The 26,201-nt window shown below is 42.0% G+C and overlaps 1 protein-coding gene across 2 annotated transcripts in view; it reads right to left on the reverse strand.

The window, feature by feature from the left end:
* fdps (farnesyl diphosphate synthase (farnesyl pyrophosphate synthetase, dimethylallyltranstransferase, geranyltranstransferase)) overlaps window positions 1-24,766 on the reverse strand; it is a 25,127-nt gene extending 361 nt beyond the window's left edge. Inside the window, exons 1-10 of one of the 2 annotated variants that reach the window (XM_083760964.1) lie at window positions 24,697-24,766; window positions 19,981-20,133; window positions 17,026-17,166; window positions 15,407-15,487; window positions 15,177-15,299; window positions 12,331-12,419; window positions 11,559-11,631; window positions 9,197-9,274; window positions 4,365-4,499; window positions 505-2,950 (exon numbers count right to left, since the gene is read on the reverse strand). In XM_083760964.1, coding sequence (XP_083617090.1) covers window positions 2,750-2,950; window positions 4,365-4,499; window positions 9,197-9,274; window positions 11,559-11,631; window positions 12,331-12,419; window positions 15,177-15,299; window positions 15,407-15,487; window positions 17,026-17,166; window positions 19,981-20,133; window positions 24,697-24,699 — 1,077 coding nt within the window. In that variant the 5' untranslated portion in view covers window positions 24,700-24,766 and the 3' untranslated portion in view covers window positions 505-2,749. Of the gene's footprint in view, window positions 1-504; window positions 2,951-4,364; window positions 4,500-9,196; window positions 9,275-11,558; window positions 11,632-12,330; window positions 12,420-15,176; window positions 15,300-15,406; window positions 15,488-17,025; window positions 17,167-19,980; window positions 20,134-23,174; window positions 23,502-24,696 lie in introns of those variants that run through there. The other variant, XM_083760963.1, reaches the window with a different exon arrangement.
* Between the last annotated feature and the right edge of the window lie 1,435 nt (window positions 24,767-26,201).

Genomic DNA, 26,201 nt, shown 5'->3' on the forward strand with positions numbered 1-26,201 from the left:
TGTCTTCACCTTTGACCCCTGCCTGCACTCCTCTGTCTTCACCTTTGACCCCTGCCTGCACTCCTCTGTCTTCACCTTTGACCCCTGCCTGCACTCCTCTGTCTTCACCTTTGACCCCTGCCTGCACTCCTCTGTCTTCACCTTTGACCCCTGCCTGCACTCCTCTGTCTTCACCTTTGACCCCTGCCTGCACTCCTCTGTCTTCACCTTTGACCCCTGCCTGCACTCCTCTGTCTTCACCTTTGACCCCTGCCTGCACTCCTCTGTCTTCACCTTTGACCCCTGCCTGCACTCCTCTGTCTTCACCTTTGACCCCTGCCTGCACTCCTCTGTCTTCACCTTTGACCCCTGCCTGCACTCCTCTGTCTTCACCTTTGACCCCTGCCTGCACTCCTCTGTCTTCACCTTTGACCCCTGCCTGCACTCCTCTGTCTTCACCTTTGACCCCTGCCTGCACTCCTCTGTCTTCACCTTTGACCCCTGCCTGCACTCCTCTGTCTTCACCTTTGACCCCTGCCTGCACTCCTCTGTCTTCAAAGTCCACCACCACGACCGGAACAGCATCCAGATTATCTGTCCAGACTGATTATCTATTGATCAGCTATTTTACCCTCGGATACAGACAGTACCACTACCATAGCTGTGCATTTCCACTAGCACAGTGGTTTGATCAACCTTTTTTTCATATCAAAGTGCATTTGATACGGACCACCATTCGATGAGATTTAGAGCCAAAAGCATACAATATTTTATTGTTGTTGGAGAAGACTTTGTCCACAATTCCATGCTGTATTGATGTGGTATTCCATAGGAGAGATAACAGGCAAACATTGAGACAAATAACAAGTTTTCTACACACTCTCTAAATTGTGTAGACTTCGGTTGGTAACCAACTCTCCATCATTTAGCTGGGGACCACCTGGAACCCCCTAAATGACCACGGACCACTGGTTGAGAACCACTGCTGCTTTTCATTCTGTTGAACACGCACCAGTCTAGGGCTGTCACCATGATTACACGTTTAAATTGGCCATTATTGTCACACATAATTGCGATTAACGATTAGTTTTTTTCCATTGAACATTGGAACATTACAAATGTATATTTCCGTTGGCCTTTTACGCTTCGTAATCACATAATTGCACACTAGGGTAGATATGACAAATAGCTTAAATATACAAAGAAATCATTGACACATTTCCTATTTCTTTTTAAATATTGTCTTTCCAAACAATGTACAAAATAGCGTAAATATTCCACAAATGTACAACACGTGTTGTTGTAAGCTTGTGGATCAACTATTTTTTTTAAATAATGCAAAAGATCATTGTGATTATCTCAAATAAGTGTGATCATGTAATAATTGTGACAGGCCTAGCACCAGTTCATAGACTGGAAGTGGGGAAGACCGGTGAACCTGGTAAGACCTAAACTCGTTCCTAGCTTTTACTAGTTTAACCTGGTTAGACCTAAACTCGTTCCTAGCTTTCACTCGTCTCACCAAGGGGACAAGCCTGGAGAAGAACTACAGCCAAAGATGCTTAAAGATAGCCCCAAGCCCACGCTTTGCCACTAGGGGTGCACTTCCCATTGCAGTCAGAACTGCAGCATCACTCCCAACTTCCGCCGTAGTCTTTTCAGACTCCATCATGGCCCATAGCACTTACCCTACCCCCTTAGATAGCATTTCTGTAGACTTAGATAGCATTTGATACAGACTTATAGCATGTAGACAGCACTATAATTGCATTGTATGTAGTCATAGCACGTCATAGTACATATGTACATATGTATAGCATAGTAGTATATATGTATAGTTTTAGTTTATATGTAGTTTCATTATATGGATATTCCACTTACTTTCTTAGTTTACGCATGTTTCATGATAAATGCTTTTATGTGATGTATTCCCATGCTTTTTTGTTCTTGCTTAATGTAAGTCACTCTGGATTAAGAGCGTCTGCTAAATGCCTAAATTGTAGGGGTGAAACGGTACACAAAATGGTCTCCTAAATGGGCACTGCGACAGTAGATCTCGCAAATGTCTTATGTTTATGTGCTAGAGTGTGTTGCTGGAACAGTGATTCTCAAATCAAGCACGTGGAATTGTAGGAGTTTGAGGCATTACAATTAGCTTGACTCGGTTTTCACAGGTAAATATTGTGAAAATAGCAGATACCGGTAGCTATTTTTGCATCTTTGGCCAATGTTTGACCAGCTTGTATAGTTTGTTGATGACTTTTGATGCAGAAATGGCCTCTCTTTTCTTTGAGGTATTAAAAAAGGGATTCTTCAAAGGTCTAGAAACACTTACTTTAGACCCCTTCAGTAGCAGCTCTTCTACAGCCTGGTTTAAACCTTTAAACCTTGAAAATAACAACCTTCCCTCTTATTAAAAAAAAATACATTCTATACATCTATACGCCTATTCATAATCCAGTTTTCAGTGAAGAGGTGACCACCAAAAACTACAACCCGACGTCACTGAGCCGCGGTGGTCACCGCTCACCCAAACACATCTCTCTGTTTTCACTAACAGACAGTGGTCACCGCTCACCCAAACACATCTCTCTCTTTTTACTAACAAACAGTGGCCACCACTCACCCAAACACATCTCTCTGTTTTTACTAACAAACAGTGGCCACCGCTCACCCAAACACATCTCTCTGTTTTTACTAACAAACAGTGGTCATCTCTTCACTGAAAACTGGACTGTGAATATGCCTTTTAACAACGATCTTGGCGTCGTCACTTGTTCCTCTTGTAGATCTTCTTGGCGAAGCTGAGGAAGACTTGGTGCGGGAGGTTCTGGGCGTGTCGGGCGATCAGCTTCTGCAGCCGCTGGTAGCTCTGCTCCTCGTGCTGGTGGTAGAGAGAAGACATCTGCAGACGCTCGTACAGAGCCTTCACCTGAGCCACGCTGGCCGTGTCATGGCGACCGTAACACGCCTAGGAAAAGAAAAGGACCAGCGTTCAGCAGGGGTGGAAGTAATGTTCTCACTTTATATATATATATATATATATATATATATATATATATATATATATATATATATATATATATATATAATTTGTATGCCACATTTTTTTCATCCAGTTCCATTTGCCTATGCTGCAATAGCCTGGGCACAGCATTCCTTTTTGAGTTTATGATTATGTTGTAGTCATTGTTTTGTAGTCATCAGGGCCAGAACACTCAAACCAGAACTTCCTTTCCCTCAAACTGAAGGAATAATAATAATAATGAATTGCATTTTCATAGCGCTTTTCCAAGTGCTCAACGCGCTTTACAATGGTTCATTCATTCATACAGTGGGAGGTGAAGCGGCGAACAGTCGACGCCAGCGTCCTCACTTCCCACAACAATGGTGGCAAGCTAGCACCGACCGACTCATTAGAGGCAATGTAGGGTTCAGTGTCTTGCCCAAGGACACTTCCACATGTGGACAGGAGGAGGAGCCGGGAATCGAACCGCCGACCCAGGGATCATTGGACGACCTGCTCTGCCTCCTGAACCACAACTGCCTGGAATAATACCTTCCCAATAAAAGCGTTACTCGCTCTCCCGTAGCGTGCAAATCTAATTACCCTGTGGGATAAAAAAAGAAATAAGGTATACAGACGCTAAATAGTCTCTGGAAAACACACACATTTATATTTATTTTGTATTTTAGAAATTATTCTTCCAGTTTGAGGGAAAGGAAGTTCTTGTTTGAGGGTTTCCGGCCCGATGACTACAAAACAATGACTACAACATGATGTAAGATATATCATCCGCTCCCGACCGGATAAAACGACCATTGGCCGTGATTGGTCCCTGACTGACCAACCAGCAGGCTCTTTCTGCCTTGTTCCACCCTGGTTCTGCCTCGTTTATGTTAAAATAAACATGATATGCCTTTTTACTGACACCAAGTTTAAAATGAGAATTGAATGCACAGAATATCAATACTCTGCTTAGTGTATTCTGAATGATGTTCAAACAAGGGTAGGCGCAATAAGCCTCGGCTTCTGCCTTCACCTTTTCGGTACCACTAGTGGATATTAATGTATGTACGTCTGTATGTACTCCTTTTATTGAAATAAAATCTATCTATGTATAATACAAAGCAACTGAAAAACACCATATTTCAATGGTAGTGGATGGAGAGAAAGGATGAGATGAGACACATTGTGAGCTTAAAACATTTCGGATGATTAAAATGATAGAACATGGAAAATGGAAAATGGTACGAACTACGTCAAAAGAAACGTGCTGTCAAAATGAACAAATGCATGCACATCTTCAACCATCAGAGAACTATGGCTGAGAAGAAAGGCAGTCTAGAGAGAGGCGATCATCAACATAGAGGTGAACTCTGACCTCCAGCTCTGCCCTCTGCTCCGGGGTCATGACCCCCATGGCGGTGACCACCAGCCAGCTGCACTTGTTGTCCTGGATGTCCGTCCCGATCTTCCCGGTAACCGCCGGGTCTCCGTAACAGTCCAGGTAGTCGTCCTACAGCGAGACACACATAGTACACACCGCTTAGAAAAACAGCACTGAAATGATGCCGTGTCGAGGTTACAATATAAACGCTTCTGAGGAGAAATACCGTGGGGGTTTTTACTCGAGTCGTGGCCCATACAAATTGGTCTCTGACACACAAAATGGGTCTCGACAGCAACGATTTATCACTAGGGACAAGGTGACTTAGTTGGCACGTGATGGTGAGTGTCATCTCATCTGCATTAGCATGTTGATACCCGTGATATGACGACCGTCCACTACTGTATCAGAGAGACTGACTGTATGTGCGAAATTATATGAGATGCATGCATGTTCCCGTTCATATCCTTGTTTCTAAAATCTGCTAGGGACGTCATAGATCCACTGTTCTGTGTGTGTGTGTGTGTGTGTGTGTGTGTGTGTGTGTGTGTGTGTGTGTGTGTGTGTGTGTGTGTGTGTGTGTGTGTGTGTGTGTAATAAACTTCAGAATGTATGTGTAATACTACGTGTCCGGGTGTTGACATGTGTTCTCCACCAGCGACTCAGCTGATCCTCACCCACCACCCCTTTAGATGGAGACCAGTCAGATGGTCAGCCTAAATCACAACCAGTGGTGAAGATGACAGTGATGAAGGAGAGTGTTCTATGAACCAGTGGAGGTGAAGATGACAGTGATGAAGGAGAGTGTTCTATGAACCAGTGGAGGTGAAGATGACAGTGATGAAGGCGAGTGTTCTATGAACCAGTGGAGGTGAAGATGACAGTGATGAAGGAGAGTGTTCTATGAACCAGTGGAGGTGAAGATGACAGTGATGAAGGAGAGTGTTCTATGAACCAGTGGAGGTGAAGATGACAGTGATGAAGGCGAGTGTTCTATGAACCAGTGGAGGTGAAGATGACAGTGATGAAGGAGAGTGTTCTATGAACCAGTGGAGGTGAAGATGACAGTGATGAAGGAGAGTGTTCTATGAACCAGTGGTGGTGAAGATGACAGTGATGAAGGCGAGTGTTCTATGAACCAGTGGAGGTGAAGATGACAGTGATGAAGGCGAGTGTTCTATGAACCAGTGGAGGTGAAGATGACAGTGATGAAGGCGAGTGTTCTATGAACCAGTGGAGGTGAAGATGACAGTGATGAAGGAGAGTGTTCTATGAACCAGTGGTGAAGATGACAGTGATGAAGGCGAGTGTTCTATGAACCAGTGGAGGTGAAGATGACAGTGATGAAGGCGAGTGTTCTATGAACCAGTGGTGGTGAAGATGACAGTGATGAAGGCGAGTGTTCTATGAACCAGTGGAGGTGAAGATGACAGTGATGAAGGAGAGTGTTCTATGAACCAGTGGTGGTGAAGATGACAGTGATGAAGGAGAGTGTTCTATGAACCAGTGGAGGTGAAGATGACAGTGATGAAGGAGAGTGTTCTATGAACCAGTGGAGGTGAAGATGACAGTGATGAAGGAGAGTGTTCTATGAACCAGTGGAGGTGAAGATGACAGTGATGAAGGAGAGTGTTCTATGAACCAGTGGTGAAGATGACAGTGATGAAGGAGAGTGTTCTATGAACCAGTGGTGAAGATGACAGTGATGAAGGAGAGTGTTCTATGAACCAGTGGTGAAGATGACAGTGATGAAGGAGAGTGTTCTATGAACCAGTGGTGGTGAAGATGACAGTGATGAAGGCGAGTGTTCTATGAACCAGTGGTGGTGAAGATGACAGTGATGAAGGAGAGTGTTCTATGAACCAGTGGTGAAGATGACAGTGATGAAGGAGAGTGTTCTATGAACCAGTGGAGGTGAAGATGACAGTGATGAAGGAGAGTGTTCTATGAACCAGTGGTGAAGATGACAGTGATGAAGGAGAGTGTTCTATGAACCAGTGGTGGTGAAGATGACAGTGATGAAGGAGAGTGTTCTATGAACCAGTGGAGGTGAAGATGACAGTGATGAAGGCGAGTGTTCTATGAACCAGTGGAGGTGAACATGACAGTGATGAAGGAGAGTGTTCTATGAACCAGTGGTGGTGAAGATGACAGTGATGAAGGAGAGTGTTCTATGAACCAGTGGTGGTGAAGATGACAGTGATGAAGGAGAGTGTTCTATGAACCAGTGGTGAAGATGACAGTGATGAAGGAGAGTGTTCTATGAACCAGTGGTGAAGATGACAGTGATGAAGGCGAGTGTTCTATGAACCAGTGGTGGTGAAGATGACAGTGATGAAGGAGAGTGTTCTATGAACCAGTGGAGGTGAAGATGACAGTGATGAAGGCGAGTGTTCTATGAACCAGTGGTGGTGAAGATGACAGTGATGAAGGCGAGTGTTCTATGAACCAGTGGTGAAGATGACAGTGATGAAGGAGAGTGTTCTATGAACCAGTGGAGGTGAAGATGACAGTGATGAAGGAGAGTGTTCTATGAACCAGTGGTGAAGATGACAGTGATGAAGGAGAGTGTTCTATGAACCAGTGGTGAAGATGACAGTGATGAAGGAGAGTGTTCTATGAACCAGTGGAGGTGAAGATGACAGTGATGAAGGAGAGTGTTCTATGAACCAGTGGAGGTGAAGATGACAGTGATGAAGGCGAGTGTTCTATGAACCAGTGGAGGTGAAGATGACAGTGATGAAGGAGAGTGTTCTATGAACCAGTGGAGGTGAAGATGACAGTGATGAAGGAGAGTGTTCTATGAACCAGTGGTGAAGATGACAGTGATGAAGGCGAGTGTTCTATGAACCAGTGGTGGTGAAGATGACAGTGATGAAGGAGAGTGTTCTATGAACCAGTGGTGAAGATGACAGTGATGAAGGAGAGTGTTCTATGAACCAGTGGTGAAGATGACAGTGATGAAGGCGAGTGTTCTATGAACCAGTGGAGGTGAAGATGACAGTGATGAAGGCGAGTGTTCTATGAACCAGTGGTGAAGATGACAGTGATGAAGGAGAGTGTTCTATGAACCAGTGGAGGTGAAGATGACAGTGATGAAGGAGAGTGTTCTATGAACCAGTGGAGGTGAAGATGACAGTGATGAAGGAGAGTGTTCTATGAACCAGTGGTGAAGATGACAGTGATGAAGGAGAGTGTTCTATGAACCAGTGGAGGTGAAGATGACAGTGATGAAGGCGAGTGTTCTATGAACCAGTGGAGGTGAAGATGACAGTGATGAAGGCGAGTGTTCTATGAACCAGTGGTGAAGATGACAGTGATGAAGGCGAGTGTTCTATGAACCAGTGGTGAAGATGACAGTGATGAAGGAGAGTGTTCTATGAACCAGTGGAGGTGAAGATGACAGTGATGAAGGCGAGTGTTCTATGAACCAGTGGAGGTGAAGATGACAGTGATGAAGGCGAGTGTTCTATGAACCAGTGGTGAAGATGACAGTGATGAAGGCGAGTGTTCTATGAACCAGTGGTGAAGATGACAGTGATGAAGGCGAGTGTTCTATGAACCAGTGGTGAAGATGACAGTGATGAAGGCGAGTGTTCTATGAACCAGTGGTGAAGATGACAGTGATGAAGGAGAGTGTTCTATGAACCAGTGGTGGTGAAGATGACAGTGATGAAGGCGAGTGTTCTATGAACCAGTGGAGGTGAAGATGACAGTGATGAAGGAGAGTGTTCTATGAACCAGTGGAGGTGAAGATGACAGTGATGAAGGAGAGTGTTCTATGAACCAGTGGAGGTGAAGATGACAGTGATGAAGGAGAGTGTTCTATGAACCAGTGGAGGTGAAGATGACAGTGATGAAGGAGAGTGTTCTATGAACCAGTGGAGGTGAAGATGACAGTGATGAAGGCGAGTGTTCTATGAACCAGTGGTGGTGAAGATGACAGTGATGAAGGAGAGTGTTCTATGAACCAGTGGTGGTGAAGATGACAGTGATGAAGGAGAGTGTTCTATGAACCAGTGGAGGTGAAGATGACAGTGATGAAGGAGAGTGTTCTATGAACCAGTGGTGAAGATGACAGTGATGAAGGAGAGTGTTCTATGAACCAGTGGAGGTGAAGATGACAGTGATGAAGGAGAGTGTTCTATGAACCAGTGGAGGTGAAGATGACAGTGATGAAGGCGAGTGTTCTATGAACCAGTGGAGGTGAAGATGACAGTGATGAAGGAGAGTGTTCTATGAACCAGTGGTGAAGATGACAGTGATGAAGGAGAGTGTTCTATGAACCAGTGGAGGTGAAGATGACAGTGATGAAGGCGAGTGTTCTATGAACCAGTGGTGAAGATGACAGTGATGAAGGCGAGTGTTCTATGAACCAGTGGTGAAGATGACAGTGATGAAGGAGAGTGTTCTATGAACCAGTGGAGGTGAAGATGACAGTGATGAAGGCGAGTGTTCTATGAACCAGTGGAGGTGAAGATGACAGTGATGAAGGCGAGTGTTCTATGAACCAGTGGAGGTGAAGATGACAGTGATGAAGGAGAGTGTTCTATGAACCAGTGGAGGTGAAGATGACAGTGATGAAGGAGTGTTCTATGAACCAGTGGTGAAGATGACAGTGTGAGTGTTCTATGAACCAGTGGTGAAGATGACAGTGTGAGTGTTCTATGAACCTGAATCTGGAAGAACTCTCCCATCTCCAGTGTTCTATGTGTTCTGTGAGTGTTCTATGTGTTCTGTGAGTGTTCTATGTGTTCTGTGAGTGTTCTATGTGTTCTGTGAGTGTTCTATGTGTTCTGTGAGTGTTCTATGAGTGTTCTATGAACCTGAATCTGGAAGAACTCTCCCATCTCCAGCAGGATGTGTTTGGCATTGTTGTGCTCCTCTTCACTGTCGATTCCCGCCTGAAAAAGAAAAAAATCAAATTTTTACACTTTCATTATGAAACCATTCGCTCACAATCAAGCGCACTAGTGACTAGACAACACTGGTGTGAAATAATAAATCTGTGGGATATTTTGATTCATCTCTGTAATTGATTGCATCATATGTTAGATCAGCACTCAACCAGTGCCCCGGGGACCACCATTAACCCATTCTGACCTGAGATCAGATTCATACGAGGTTTCCGCCGGACACACACTGGTCTGATGAACCCATTCTGACCTGAGATCAGATTCTAAAAATGTCAGTCGCTCTTCGATTTTTCAAAAATAGCAGACCTACAAGCTCGTATCGCGCCACTCGGTGACGCGATATGAGCTTGTAGATCTGCTATTTTTAAATAGCTAAAGCATAACATGATGCTGACACCAAAATGGGTGCCCGTTCAGAATGGGTTAATTAGTCCTTGAGGGGGTTCCAGGTGGTCCGAAGCTACTGAGAATGATGGAGTTGGTTTCATTTGACACTCTCCAGAGTAATTGATTCACAAGAAGTCTACGCAATTAGAGAATGTAGAAAAACCGTTATTTTGATGTTTGCCTGTTATCTCTCCTATGGTACCACAGCAAGACGGCGTGGAATTGTGGACGGAAATCGCATTAGACGACAAGTTAACACAATATTCAAAGTTTTGGGTCTGAGAGGCTAAATCTCATGGTGGGCCGTGACTCAGATGCCGAATAAAGAATGGAACCATGATATGAAAAGGGTTGAAACCACTGTGCGTCATCATGGCATTGTTTTGTAATCCCATGAGTCATTGTGGGCAGACTGACATAATAGTGAAGTTTCCAATTTATTACAGTGTGTGCTTTTTGCCCATGACAAATATTTTTTGCTCAGGAAATAACATAATTCAATTACAGGAGGGTATATAAATACATAAATGAGTAAATTAAAAATATGGTTTGACAGAAACAGGTTATCATTAAACATGAAAAAGAGAAAAATAATGCTATTTGGCAATAACACGACAAACACACAAGTTAAGGTACAAATTGACGAACAAATGAACTGGAAAGCACATGTAAAACATGTACAGAACAAGGTATCAAGAAGTATTGCAAATCTAGGAAGGTATTGGACCAGAAATCACTCCACACAGTCCTGCCCTATTTGCAGTAATGTGTAGAGGGTTTGGGGAAATAACTACATAACATCTTTGAAACCAGTAATAACCCTACAAAAAAGAGCAATTTGAATAATACACAATGTGGGTTATCAGGAGCATACTGTACCGACAAAGACAGTCAAAATGTCTACAATGTATTGACATTGTGGACTACCAAACAGCACAGGTAATGTATAAAGCGAACAATATGTTACGACCAGGTAACATACAGAAACTGTTTAGAGACCAGGAGGGGGGTTATAATTATTATAACCCATTCTGACCTGAGATCAGATTCTAAAAATGTCTTCTACATCCTGACAGTTTTCATTCTGACCTGAGATCAGATTCTAAAAATGTCAGTCGCTCTTCGATTTTTCAAAAATAGCAGACCTACAAGCTCATAGCGCGCCACTCGGTGGCGCGCTATGAGCTTGTAGATCTGCTATTTTTCAATAGCTAAAGCACGACATGATGCTGACACCACAATGGGTTCCCGCCAAGAATGGGTTAAAGGACTAAATCAAATTGCAACTTTAAAGTTCAATTTAGACGAACAACCAGAAAAAGTTTTTGGCATTTCCGATTCTGTGGTGAGATTATGGAATGGTTTTACGGTGGAGTTAAAAAAAGATGTGCTAACATGAAAATGTTTAAACTTAAGCTCAAAGACATGATTTTAATGAGCTACAGGGATGAAGAAGGTGCGGGATCTCACTAGGTGTGTATTCTGTGTTTTTAGTCTATGTGTTTACTTACTGTTTTTACCTATGTACTGTACAGCACTTTGTGGCAGCTATGGTTGTTTTAAATGTGCTATATAAATAAAGTTGAGTTGAGTTGAGTTGAGTTGTGTGTGTGTGTGTGTGTGTGTGTGTGTGTGTGGGGGGGGGGGGGGTCTGTGCGTGTGTGTAATATTCATTTGTATATCACAGATTTAGTTATACAAGTATTGAATAGATTATTGAATGATATTTAGTATTGATGGAAAGGGGGTGGGAGCAATAAGCTATGCTTCGCACTTCCCTCACCTATGTTTTAAATTATTATTTTGTACTGCTTATATTATTCTGTTAATTTTAGGACCAAAATAAACTAAAACTACTACTGCATTTCTATTCAGATGAACTTACCATATACATAGCTGCTGCTACCGGCAGGTAGAAAGAGTAGAATGCAGTTTTGTATTTCACAATAGCTTTATACCTGAAAGAAGCATATGATTAATTGACATCTTTATTGACAAAATACATTGTATAGTATACACAACATATTTGTACATAAGCTGTCCAAAAGGATAAAACACAGCTTATTTCCAATGTGGTCATTACATTAAAACACAGGTCCGTTACACACGTGTTGCGACAAAATAAAATTACTGTAGACCAACAGTTCAAATCATTTCACTATTTTCTTGAATGATTTTAAAATCATTCAATAAATAAATTAAACATGTTACAGGGCATTCACTGGCAGAGAGTTTTGAAGTTGATATCATATCAAATGTGGATTTTTTCCCCCCATTTTTTTCTATCGTCACTGTCGGGAAGGAAACCTGATTATGTCCGAAAACGGTTACTTTTCAAATTCAAAAGTAGTTAAAATAAAATAGCAGATCGACAAGCACAAAACACCTCGATTTGCACCGCATTTCAAGCATTGAGGATCTGCAACTTTTTTATACTTTTGTGCGATGCTGTAGAACGGACAAGTAAGGCATTCATTTAGAAAATACAATACGCAACACACAAAAAGGTTAGAATATGGAGATAAGGTTTCTGCCCGACAGAAACAACATTAACAATTTAAACTATGTCCCCATAGTATAGTCTGTCTCAGTAAACTATGTCTCCCTGCATGGCATGCCACACGGCCCCATAGTATAGTTACTATAGTATGTCTCACCTGTCCATGGTGAACCTGTCCAGGTCTATCTGACCAGGAGGGGCGGTCATCAGGTCCAAAGCTTGACCCAACTCAGTCTGGAAGGTTGTCTGGGGATGGAGAGAGGGAGAGAGAGAGAGAGAGAGAGAGAGAGAGAGAGAGAGAGAGAGAGACATACACACCAGTGAGTTTTTTTTTCTTATTTTTTTTGCTTTGATGTATGATTGTGATGCTACATTATACATTTCCATTGAGATCCAAAGACATTATGAAACGGAGTGAGATAGTGATCAGCGGGCGTGCGCGAGATAGGGTCTGTTTATGTGTGTGGAGTTGCTCACATATTATGGCGAAGATGAGGGACAGTGTATGTATTGATAAAGATGAGGGACAGTGTATGTATTGATAAAGATGAGGGACAGTGTATGTATTGATAAAGATGAGGGACAGTGTATGTATTGATAAAGATGAGGGACAGTGTATGTATTGATAAAGATGAGGGACAGTGTATGCATTGATAAAGATGAGGGACAGTGTATGTATTGATAAAGATGAGGGACAGTGTATGTATTGATAAAGATGAGGGACAGTGTATGTATTGATAAAGATGAGGGACAGTGTATGCATTGATAAAGATGAGGGACAGTGTATGTATTGATAAAGATGAGGGACAGTGTATGTATTGATAAAGATGAGGGACAGTGTATGTATTGATAAAGATGAGGGACAGTGTATGTATTGATAAAGATGAGGGACAGTGTATGCATTGATAAAGATGAGGGACAGTGTATGTATTGATAAAGATGAGGGACAGTGTATGTATTGATAAAGATGAGGGACAGTGTATGTATTGATAAAGATGAGGGACAGTGTATGTATTGATAAAGATGAGGGACAGTGTATGTATTGATAAAGATGAGGGACAGTGTATGTATTGATAAAGATGAGGGACAGTGTATGTATTGATAAAGATGAGGGACAGTGTATGTATTGATAAAGATGAGGGACAGTGTATGTATTGATAAAGGTGAGGGACAGTGTATGTATTGATAAAGATGAGGGACAGTGTATGTATTGATAAAGATGAGGGACAGTGTATGTATTGATAAAGATGAGGGACAGTGTATGTATTGATAAAGATGAGGGACAGTGTATGTATTGATAAAGATGAGGGACAGTGTATGTATTGATAAAGATGAGGGACAGTGTATGTATTGATAAAGATGAGGGACAGTGTATGTATTGATAAAGATGAGGGACAGTGTATGTATTGATAAAGATGAGGGACAGTGTATGTATTGATAAAGATGAGGGACAGTGTATGAATTGATAAAGATGAGGGACAGTGTATGTATTGATAAAGATGAGGGACAGTGTATGTATTGATAAAGATGAGGGACAGTGTATGTATTGATAAAGATGAGGGACAGTGTATGTATTGATAAAGATGAGGGACAGTGTATGTATTGATAAAGATGAGGGACAGTGTATGTATTGATAAAGATGAGGGACAGTGTATGTATTGATAAAGATGAGGGACAGTGTATGTATTGATAAAGATGAGGGACAGTGTATGTATTGATAAAGATGAGGGACAGTGTATGTATTGCGACGGGACATACATTATTATAGGAATATATTACGCTTATATTGTATCACGACGAGCTGCGCACAGCATGACAGCGAATGAGGGAGGGAGGGAGAGACTCCATAGCACAGTAGTGAAAATTACGTTCTCCTCTGCATGTAGACATATTCATATCTTGCTAATGTATACAGAAATCTCTGTCTTAAAAAAAAAAAACACCAACTCCAAAATGACCATTTTTCAGGAAATGAAGAAATATCCAACTCAAGTGGAGTTAGGAGTTTTTTGTCGAAGCGCTTTTTGGTTCAATATGGTTTTTAACCAACACACAGATGTAAAAGGGCGTTTAATAGCACTGATTAATTACAGGTATTACCGCAGGTATTTAAATCCCGCACGTTGGGACCTGCGGGTAGCGCGGGATCCCGCTCACGATGCAGGCCCTGTCGAGGTGTGCTTGATATAGGCACTTAACCCCTTACTATCATTACTCAAAAAATATATTTTTTATCCCACGATTTTGTAAACCATTTTTCACCCCTGTGTCAATCATCTAATGCAGGGATGTCAAACTCAAATACACAGTGGGCCAAAATAAAGAAATTGGTACAAGTCGAGGGCCGGACTGTGTTTCAACACACGGGACATTTTTGGGGAGAGGGTACCGTATAGCTGAAATTTGACCACAAGTGATATACTTTCACTGCTGATCAATAGTGAAGAGAAGACGCTTGCGGGCCCTCGATACACGTGTGACAATGCACTCGCAGTGCATTGTGGGACTTGTAGTATTAAAGTGGTCCGTGCAATATACCAGAGGGCCAGTTCTAATACTAATTAAATATAATCCCGCGGGCCAAAGATAATTCATTCACGGGCCTGATTTGGCCCCCGGGCCTTGAGTTTGACATATATGATCTAATGTGATCCTGGGCTCTACACACCCTCCACCAACCTAGTCCCCATATATGGGGGACAAGGGGAGAGCAACGGACTTAACTCATGCTTCCTTCATGCCTGAGTGTCCAAGTTGCTCCTTTACACCTGACAGGGGGGAGTTTCCCTGGTTGGACGTAGCGCGTGGAAGGAACATGTTAGTCCAACCAGTTCCTTTCCCCTCTATCAGGCTGGCCAGGGGGAGGCAGTTTAGTGACCAGGATTACTGCATGTTTTTTGTGAGGGTACCTACCCTAGGGGACACGGGGAGAACATGCAAACTCCACACAGAAAGACCCTTACTATCATTACAAACTCTTGGGTGAATTGTTCTTCTCGTCACCTCTGTGAACAGTTCCAGCAGGTTGACGTAGTAGCTCTGCTCCCTGCAGTGTCTCCTCAGCAGCCTGTAGATGGCGCCCTCCAGCAGGAAGGAGTCGTTGATGGCGTCCAATCCAATGCCATCCTGCAAACACACAACCATTTCAGAGCAGCCATTTAGTCTCATTATTTGTTATGAATATATTTCAGGATCATATTAAATTGGTTGTTATTATTGTTTATTGCACCAACCTTCTTGTACCAGCAAGGTTGCCCCCTACGGGTGACGGATGCATCCATGATGTCATCAGCAACCAGGAAAAACGCTTGGAGCTGAGAGAGAGAGAGAGAGAGAGAGAGAGAGAGAGAGAGAGAGAGAGAGAGAGAGAGAGAGAGAGAGAGAGAGAGAGAGAGAGAGAGAGAGAGATAAAGGTGGTTTTCAGTAGTAGATAAGATTTATGTGCTTAGCCTTAAACTGCAAACTGCATGTCTGAAATAAATGCCAGAGCTGAAATTGACATGTAAATATGAAAATAATGCTTAAACATGTAGCTAGGTGTAATGTTAGAGGTCCACAGAAGTGAACCTTTCAAGCCTGTTTTCTCAACTCGCTGTTTCTCTGCAAGACATTACTCTATAAGCCATATCTCCAAAACTGGTGGGTCAAACTGAACAGCCAACATGTTCCTTTGAAGCTACGATTCCCTGCTTTCATATGACATGAAAGAACATGGGTAAAAAGGTAGGTCTTCAGAATAAAAGTCCATGCTGAATCCGGAGGCAGTTAGTGACATATACTAGCCTGAAAGAGACCTATGCTTTTCTGGGCATAGAAACGGACGGCAGCCATCTTGCCAACAAGGTGGTAACTAGCTGCAATTTCCCATTGACAGCCCCATACATCCAAACAGAAAAGTGCTATCACCAACATTGCATCTATATGAAAAGATTGAATTATCCTCTTTCTATCTGCAACTGTTTGTTTCATAATAAATCCACCGTAGACATGTTATGAGTGTTGAGTGAGTTTGGTAGCGTTCGTTGGATATCACTCAACAGACAACAGCCCATGCATACAGTACCACCTGTTTTGAACTTGCACATAATGCAGGAGGAGGCAGGACGTTGCTTTATTGAAAACGAGCGCTTCCAAACTCAAACACTCATAACATATGTGGATTATTATGAAACAAACACTTTGCAGATAGAAAAGCTTTCCATACATACAGCTGCAATGTTGGTGAGTTTAACGTGGTTAAACACAATCTTTTCTGTTCGGATAAGCATGAGCGTGCGTCACAGAGCGCATGTTCAGGTCTGTAAGTCCCGGAAAAGATGCACTGTGATTGGCCAGTAATCACTTGAGTGGCAGCGTGACGTAGCGCGTCTTCCACACTTCCGACTTTTTAACCCATTCTGACCTGAGATCAGATTCTAAAAATGTCTATTACATCCTGACAGTTTCATTTTTAACCCATTCTGACCTGAGATCAGATTCTAAACGTGTCTTCGATTTTTCAATTTTTTTTCAAAATTCTATTTTGAATAGCTAAAGCATAACATGATGCTAACACCAAAATGGGTTCCCACCCAGAATGGGTTCAATATATATGGGAAGTTGCACCTAGTTGCCACCTTGCTGGCCGCGGTCTGTTATATGGTCAATTGACAGGCTTTTTCTTTTGAAAACAAAACGCCTGCAGTCTTCGAGGCTAGTGACATACAGTCTGAATCAATATTGGCAGTCAAAGACAGCTTTGTGTGTGTGTGTGTGTGTGTGTGTGTGTGTGTGTGTGTGTGTGTGTGTGTGTGTGTGTGTGTGTGTGTGCGCGCGCACCAGGGTGCTTTTCTGATTGGTTAATAGGTCTCACCAGCTCTATGCACCAGCCAACCAGCAGCGCTCTCTGCACGGCGTCCTGGGTGAGCTGGGTGGGCGGGACAAGCTCCCGTAGCGAGCCAATCACAGACAGCCCTCTGTTCCTCTTGCCTCCCGGCGAGTTGTACACCAAAACCTGAGAGAGAGAGAGAGACAGAGACAGAGAGAGAGAGAGACAGAGACAGAGACAGAGACAGAGACAGAGACAGAGAGAGAGACAGAGAGAGACAGACAGACAGACAGACAGAGAGAGAGAGAGAGAGAGAGAGAGAGAGAGAGACAGAGAGAGAGACAGAGAGACAGAGAGAGAGAGAGAGAGAGAGAGAGACAGAGAGAGAGAGAGAGAGAGAGAGAGAGAGAGAGAGAGAGAGAGAGAGAGACAGACAGAGAGAGAGACAGAGAGACAGAGAGAGAGACAGAGAGAGAGAGAGAGAGAGAGAGAGAGAGAGAGAGAGAGAGAGAGAGAGACAGACAGAGAGAGAGAGAGACAGAGAGACAGAGAGAGCGAGAGAGAGATGCTGAGTATTGTATCTCACTGTAGGTTGCTGACAGTGGACTCAGTGGACTCAGTGGACTCATGTGATAGACTAGTGTATTTTAACAGTAGATGTTTTACTGTTGATAGATTGTATATTCTTCATCATTTTAGGAATTTTTTTAAAATAACACCCACGTTTTTCACAGATTTTGCCCCCCTATGATTTTTTTTAAACATCTTGCTGAAATAACATAGAAGAGTAGCTCAAGTTGTATTGCTGTACTTCAATATATTTTGATGAGAAATATTTGTTATGGAATATTTTACATTGGGTAAAAATATACCATATTTCATTTGTTCAAAATGTGAACTAGTCCAAAATGCGCTTAACCTCAGATCAAACGCCTGGATGCGCTATATGTCGTACCCAACACCAAATCTGAGACAGGGAAAGAAAAACGTGCGTTTTTTTGGGCCCTGGGCGTGGAACGATCTACAGACCAGATTAACCAATTCTGACCCGAGATCAGATTCTAAAAATGTCTTCTACATCCTGACAGTTTTCCATTCTGACCCGAGATCAGATTCTATAAAAATGTCTTTCGCTCTTCAAAAATAGCAGACCTACAAGCTCGTAGCGTGCCACTCGGTGGCGCGCTATGAGCTTGTAGATCTGCTATTTTTAAATAGCTAAAGCATAACGTAATGCTAACACCAAAAGGGGTTCCCACCCAAAATGGGTTAAAATGGGCTTCTTTGATCCCCCTAGTGACTTTTAAGAGGATTGCCTTTGGGCACACTCTCCAGCCATTGCTCCTGCTTTGACGATTAGCAAATGCTGTGATCTTGGTTTTATATTAGGTTAGTAGTTTCATGATGTATTGTTCTTATTGTTCTTTTTATTAGTCTGTATTCGGTTAGCTACTTAGACTCTCTCTGAGCCTCCCTGGTAGTAGGTTCCAGTGTTGTTTTTGGCAGCACTTTTTTATTTTAGTTTTAGTCATATAGTCTCTTGAATAGCTTTCATTTAGTTTTAGTCACATTTTAGTCACCTGGAATGTTTTAGTGTTTAGTCTAGTTTTGGTCGACTAAATATCACGAGATTTTAGTCGACTAAGTCTACAGTGGATTTAGTCGACTAAAATGAATTTTAGTGGGCCTTGATGCCGTTGTAATGACTGATTTTACACTTGCTGAAAATAGCATGTTATGAGCTTGTAGATCTGCTATTTTCAGCATGCAACCAAGTGTAAAATGACTTATACTGGATCTCGTGTCCACTAGTCCCTTCCTAACATTTAACGTCTAGTTTTCATTTGTTGACAAAATTGTCACTATATTTAGTCTCAGTTTAGTCATCGTAGCTTCGTTTTCATTTAGTTTCCATTTAGTTTTCGTCAGTGAAAAAAGGTAGTCGACGAACACTTTTTTGTCATCGTTTTAGTCGACGAAAACAACACTGGTAGGTTCTTGGTATTACAGATGTCATTATGTTTGTCTTTGTCATGGCCTGTATTTGTTGTTACTGGCAGAGCTGCGTAACATTTATTTGCCTCTTCTCTTGGCCAGTGCACACTGGTTAAATAAAGATTAAATAAATAAAGTGATGGTGTAACCAAATGTATGTATGTATGTTCAGTTTTCTAGGGTTAACCATCGTAGATTGTCAATCCCCAGCTGTTAAATCTCCTGTTTGGTATTTTATCTTACAGTAGGTCTATTACTGTATGATACTACTGGTTTACCCCTATGTTTATGTTGTTTATTCTTGAAGACTACAGTACAGTTAGATCTCTCTGATCTGTCCTGTAACTGTTTGATTTGATGAAGGATTGCATTAAAACAAAAAACCAAACGACGCTTCCTAAAGTTTAAATCTCCCTACACCCAAACGGGACCCAACCTTTTCCATCAGCCATGCTTTTGTTGACTGCTGCTGACAAAGATCTCAAGTTTAAAGTCAGTCTGGTTGCAGTGTCCAGGCTGTTCCACCGGGTGGCACCAATGTCAGTAAATTATCCCTTACCTAACAAGAGTCCTGCATTTATACAGGCACAGATTAGCAATGCTAGATCTAAATGTGCATGTTGTGCGAGTCCCTGACTTCTTTTAAACACAGAGGCCACTCCATGCACAGTATTTTCATCTACGGTGGATAGATTAAATGAGAACTGTGGCAAAGATCTCGTATTTTATTTTATAACAAAGTCAGAACTAGGGCTATATTATTGTCAGAACTTGTATATCTCGTATAACTTGTATATCAGTCAGAACTCTCCATTTCGAATGAAAGTATTTTGAAACTGGGGTGTAATCAGGAAGCAAACGGGAGGGGGGGGGGGGGGGGGAGATCTGTTTTAATCCTTGTTAGTGTATTTTCCTCCGCTTAGTACAAAATTGGGATAAAAAATGTGTCAAAGATAACGAGACGTGCATTGCACGCACAGTCGCACACGCACACACACGGCTCACCTCTCGGAGTCGGGTCAGGGCGTCGGTCAGCGCCGGGTCCGTCAGGTCTCTCTCTGTGAGTTCTACCACCAGCTCGTCAAACTGGTCCTGGAACAGCTGAGAGTCTGACAGCAGAGCCTTCTTACAATGAGTCCCGTTGGTGACGGCGTCGCCCTGCGGAGAGGAGGGGTTAGTGCTGTTTGTAGAGCAGTGCTGTGGGGTCCACGTAGAGGAGGCACACACACGGGGAGGGGTTAGTCCTGTTTGTAGAGCAGTGCTGTGGGGTCCACGGACCCCCTTGAGGCGGGTTACAGGGGGAGGGGTTAGTCCTGTTTGTAGAGCAGTGCTGTGGGGTCCACGGACCCCCTTGAGGCGGGTTACAGGGGGAGGGGTTAGTCCTGTTTGTAGAGCAGTGCTGTGGGGTCCACGGACCCCCTTGAGGCGGGTTACAGGGGGGGAACCTCTCAAAATGAGGAACATCTTTAACCTGAGGCCGATTCTAAAAAAACCCATGTTTTACTTCCTATGTCAGCGGTGCTCAACCACTTTGTTCCAGGGAGGGACCAGCAAAGATTTGAGTTAAAAACGTTCTGTGATGGAAATTATACTAACACAAGACCACTTAAAACTAAAATATAAGGTGAGGACAAGATGAGATGAGGCATTCAGTTCAATGTAATAGAGATCTCTAGAGCACAACCGTCTTCCAGCATGTCGGATGACTGAACTCTAGAACAAAATAACAATTACATGTATGTCAATTTTATACAGTCTTACTCAAAGGAGGAGGAGTAACTGTTGGTCACATGACCAGACAGCTACTCTCCATATCAGACAATGGGACAAATCAAACCAAAATGACAAGTGGTCGGAGTCTAGTACAGTCAGTGTTGTTTTTGGCAGCAAATTTCTATTTTAGTTTTAGTCTTCACTTCACTAAGTTTTCACTTAGTTTTAGTCACATTTTAGTCACCTGGAATGTTCTAGTGTTTAGTCTAGTTTTAGTCGACTAAATGTCAAACGATTTTAGTCGACTAAATCTAGTTGATTTAGTCGACTAAAATGTGTTTTGACAGGCCTTGATGTCGTTGTAATGACATATTTTACACCTTGGTTGCATGCTGAAAATAGCAGATCTACAATCTCACAACGCGTCGCAGCGAGATTGTTTTTTCAGCATGCAACCCAGCATAAAACTGGATCCCTTGTCCACTAGTCCCTTCCTAACATTTTAGTCTAGTTTTTATTTGTTGACGAAATTGTCAGTATATTTAGTCTTAGTTTTAGTCATCATAGATTCGTTTTTATTTAGTTTTAGTCAGTGAAAAAAGGTAGTCGACGAACATTTTTCGTCTTAGTTTTAGTCGACGAAAACAACACTGGTCTAGTAACCCTGGATGGGTTTGAATAAACTGTGATGAATAAACATGACCTATACAAAGACAGAGGCTGGGCTGGTGTCGTTACCCAGCTGGAGTCCAGGAACCGTCTGATTGATTGATTGAATCTTGAGTATCTCTTGAGAATCTTGAGTCTCACCGACACTTTGGTCATACATAACAAAAGCCTATTGATGTGCGAAAACGGTTGATTAAAGGCTCATACATAGTCTGGATTTACGGTGGTGGGGTGACCACCGAACTACAACATGACGTCACTGAGCCACGGTGAAGAGCAAACCACCGCCACCGCCCCCAGCCCTTCTCTCTGTTTTTACTCACCACCGCTCAACGTTATTTCAGCTCACCACCGGAGCGGTGGTCACCTCACCACCGAAAATCCAGACTATGAATAGGCCTTAAGTCGAGAGAGGCCTAGTACTCACACCCAGTTAGACTAAACATCAGGATATGCAATTTACAATTAGTGGTGTGAATGCACAGTTTCATATTTCCCCATTACATTTCGCTCTGAACGAATATATATTCAAAGATTTGCGAAAAATTGCTGAGTGCCGCTAGTTGCCTCAGCACTCGGTGGCGCGCTATGAGCTTGTAGTTCTACTATTTTTCAACAGCTAAAGTATAACATGATGCTTAAAAACACCCCGTCCTGAATTGGTTGAATTCAGCCACATGGCAAGTGGCTCTAGAGCCGCAGGTTGCCTAACCCTGCATTTTTGATGAATTGAACATGGTGGACCCTGTTGTAAACAAGTGTAATGCTTAATTGGGTCGTCCACTCACAGTTAACAGTCTTTGTATTGAGTTTGTGCTTTAAATGTACTGTAATTCTGCAAACTGTTAATAAATATTTCAATCAAAAAAAGACTCTAATGCATGGTACCGACTCAAATGATTACTCCGTCTCTCTCTGCACTGCACAGATGTGCTTTGTGAGGGGCGCTGTAAATATGTCTGGCTTCCGGACATTATGGAAGCCAAGTCTATGGACTATTTAATGTTTGTTTAAGAGTACTAAACGTGACGTCACGTGGCAGCCACGTCTACTGGACTTTTAGTGTTTGTTTAGCACCGTTAACGAACAGCCAAGGCTATGGACTTTTAATGTTTGTTTAGCACCGTTAACGAACAGCCAAGGCTATGGACTTTTAATGTTTGTTTAGCACAGTTAACGAACAGCCAAGGTTATGGACTTTTAATGTTTGTTTAGCACTGTTAACGAACAGCCAAGGCTATGGACTTTGTGATTTTTGTTGATTGAATACTTCCTGATTTCTGATCTGAATTGAACATGGTGGACCCTATTCTATTTCTAAACAAGTGTCATTAGGGTGTCATCCACAGTTAACAGTTTTTGTATCGAGTTGTGCTTGAAATGTAGTGTAATTCTGCAAACTGTTAGTGTTAATAGCTACTTCAATCAATCAATCCATCTTTATTATAACAGCAACAAAAAGCACAGGAAAGTACAGTTCAATACAAGGTCTGCTAAAAAGGATTAAATATAGCCCAAGAAAGCCTATATAGTGGCTTGTTTGTTTGCATTGGGGTCCTTATTATTGTTTCATACTCAATTCATGCATTATCCCATTCTGAACAGGAACCCATTTTGGTGTTAGCATCATGTTATGCTTTAGCTATTGAAAAATAGCAGCTCTACAAGCTCATAGCGCGCCACCGAGTGGCGCGCTACGAGCTTGTAGGTCTGCTATTTTTGAAAAATCGAAGAACGACTGACATTTTTAGAATCTGATCTCAGGTCAGAATGGGTTATAGTCCCACGCACTCCCATAACAGAGACACACTGCTTACAGTGGGAGGACAGCAGCTGTTGTAGCGTACAGGAGGACATGAGGAGCTGTACAGTACAGGAGGAGGAGGACAGCAGGAGAAGATGGAAGCGGCTCTGGTGGTCAGAGGGAGCAGCCACAACCAGCGTCTCATCTCATACAATAATAAAGGTCACGTTGTTGTCACATCATGCTGTCATAATCTGTAATAACTATAACGTATACGGGACACTTTTAATGATTAACCTGCACTGAGCTGAGTTGAGCCTGCTAGGCTAGCCTGTTAGCCTCCATGATGACACGATATTCGTAACAATAACAATAAGGAGGACAGATGGATGGAAGGAGGATTAGCTGCTTTATTAGCTTAGTTAGCATCCGCGGTGTCACGTTCATTGTGGGTCGACGTGAAACACGGACCCGGGTGATACATGGGACCTACTAACTGAATAAAAACGAATCTATGATGACTAAAACTAAGACTAAATATACTGACAATTTCGTCAACAAATAAAAACTAGACTAAAATGTTAGTAAGGGTCTAGTGGACAAGAGATCCAGTGTTATGCTGGGTTGCATGCTGAAAATAGCAGATCTACAATATCACAACGCGTCGCATTGTGAGATTGTATATCTGCTATTTTCAGCATGCAACTAAAGTGTAAAATATGTCATTACAACGACATCAAGGCCTGTCAAAACACATTTTAGTCGACTAAATCAACTGTAGATTTAGTCGACTAAAATTGCATGACATTTAGTCGACTAAAACTAGACTAACACTAATACATTCCAGGTGACTAAAATGTGACTAAAACTAAGTGAAAACTATTCAAGAGACCATGACTAAAACTAAAATAGAAATTTGCTGCCAAAAACAACACTGGATTGATTGAATACTTTTGTTTATATTAACAGTTTGCAAATAGTACAAGTGGTAAGATGTTGCCTTTTTGTACGTCTTTGTAATGTAATGCATGTTTATAATTTTCTGAAAAACCAATACAAATATTGAAAGAGACAAGTGGTAAGATTATACTATGATGATGATGCTAAAAGGATAACATTTTGGTTCAATTGTGGTCCTGTGTATTCAATTAATCAATACATGTAAAGACATTTATTATTGTTACAAGCAGAACCACGTATTCAATGTGACTTCATATTTTATATGTAACGGTGTAATTGTTAGATCATTATAGTTACTGTATCGGTAAATAACGTTGATGCAGTGAAGAACAGCATAACATAGAAATCAACTCTTTACCTACTGTAAAAAAAAATAGTCATATTTAACATCTCACGTACGTTACCTACAACAATTAAGTCACACAATTTGTTACATTAATCAATAATCTGTCTTAAAGTCGGTTTACATGTGGTTCAAAGATGCTATATAATCGTCATCGTCATTAAATAATGAGACCTAAATAAATTAAGTGTTCCGTCTTTCTGGTGTATTATTGTCAATGACAATTTGTCATCGTGTCATTCATTGAATTGTCATTAAACGGTCTGACACTAATGAAATGAAACAGGCTTACCATGATGATGATAACTGTAAGTTTAGTAGAACAGTGACAGAGCTCCCGGCTTGGCTTTCAGACTGATTATAATGAGACGCGGCGACGACACAAACACACACACAGGATGTGTTCTCTTTGTAGTTTCTCTCTTCGTTGCCTGCAGTTTTATCTCGACGTCGCCGAACCACAACTCCCGACGTCCTCTGCGGGACACGGGGGCGTGGGCCTTCTAAGGCTCCATATGACATCGAGGGCTCTCGTTGGCCGGCGCCATCGAACCAGGATGGGGCTTTCGCGTCGCCTGGCCAATGGGAAGGGGGGAAAAGGGGAAAGGGCGTGGTCTGGGTGGTGGGACTTTTTGTTTTCTCTCGTTCCCGATTGGTCAATGGACAAAATACACAGTGGCGTAAAGCAGTGGGTTCTCAATCAGTGGTCCGGGGACCACCAGTGGTCCGTGACGGGGTTCCAGGTGGTCCCCAGCTAAATTATGGATATGTTGGCAATGTTAACCAAATGGACCCTTATAGATCATTAACTCTTGAGAGTGTAAAATGAAACCAAATGGACCCTTATGGTTATGGGTCCATTTGGTTTAATTTTACACTCTCAAGAGTAAAATTATTGTTAAACATCTGCAATTGCTTAAGTTAATTTACAAGAAGTCTCTACACAATTAGATAATGTAGAATAATTGTTATTTCAACAGTTGCCTGTCATCTCTCCTATACAGCATAGAATTGTGGACAAAATCTTTATAGTTTTGGGTCTGAGAGGCTAAATGTCATGATCAAATGGTTCCGTTGCTCAAATGCAGAAGAATATATAATCATGGACCTTGCTATGAAAAGGGTTTGAAAACCACTGGTGTAAAGTAACTAAGTATAGGCCTAGGCTACATTTACTCAACTCAAGTACTGTACTTACTGTAAGTACAATTTTGAGGTTTTTACTTAAACCGGAATATTTCCATTTTTCAGTACTTATAGGCTATACTTATACACTCCACTACACATCAGAGGCCGCAAATATTGTACTTTTACTCCACTACAATTATTTGAAAACTGTACTTTTTGTCTTTTTTTGGAAACTTGTGAAACAGGACATTTGTACCTTCTATTTTTGGTACTTTACTTATACATTTCCACACCAATACCTTTGTAGGCCTACTTTTACTCAAGTATTTTCTTTATATCCCAGGCTTTTACTTAATTGTTACAGACTATTTCTACACATGCAAGTTAACGGGAAATTATGGGCACTAGATTTGCCCGTAAACATTAAAGGTATATTCAGTGATTTCACTCAAAAAACCTTAGGTTTCGTTTTTGGCTGTGGGACTCAGCCTTTCGTCCAATCAGGATAGAGAGTCAAAAACGAGGTTTTTTGACCCCCAGGGGTTAACTGGGGACAGGGAGGAACTCCTTATATGGCCAGCACACTCTATAGTAGAGAGGATTATCACAACAAAACAAAAAAATAAGTGATATTTGAATTAAGTGAAATCACTGAATATACCTTTAAGT

Source organism: Protomyctophum parallelum, assembly GCF_964188405.1.
Source record: "Protomyctophum parallelum genome assembly, chromosome: 3".
NCBI classification, from domain to species: domain Eukaryota; kingdom Metazoa; phylum Chordata; class Actinopteri; order Myctophiformes; family Myctophidae; genus Protomyctophum; species Protomyctophum parallelum.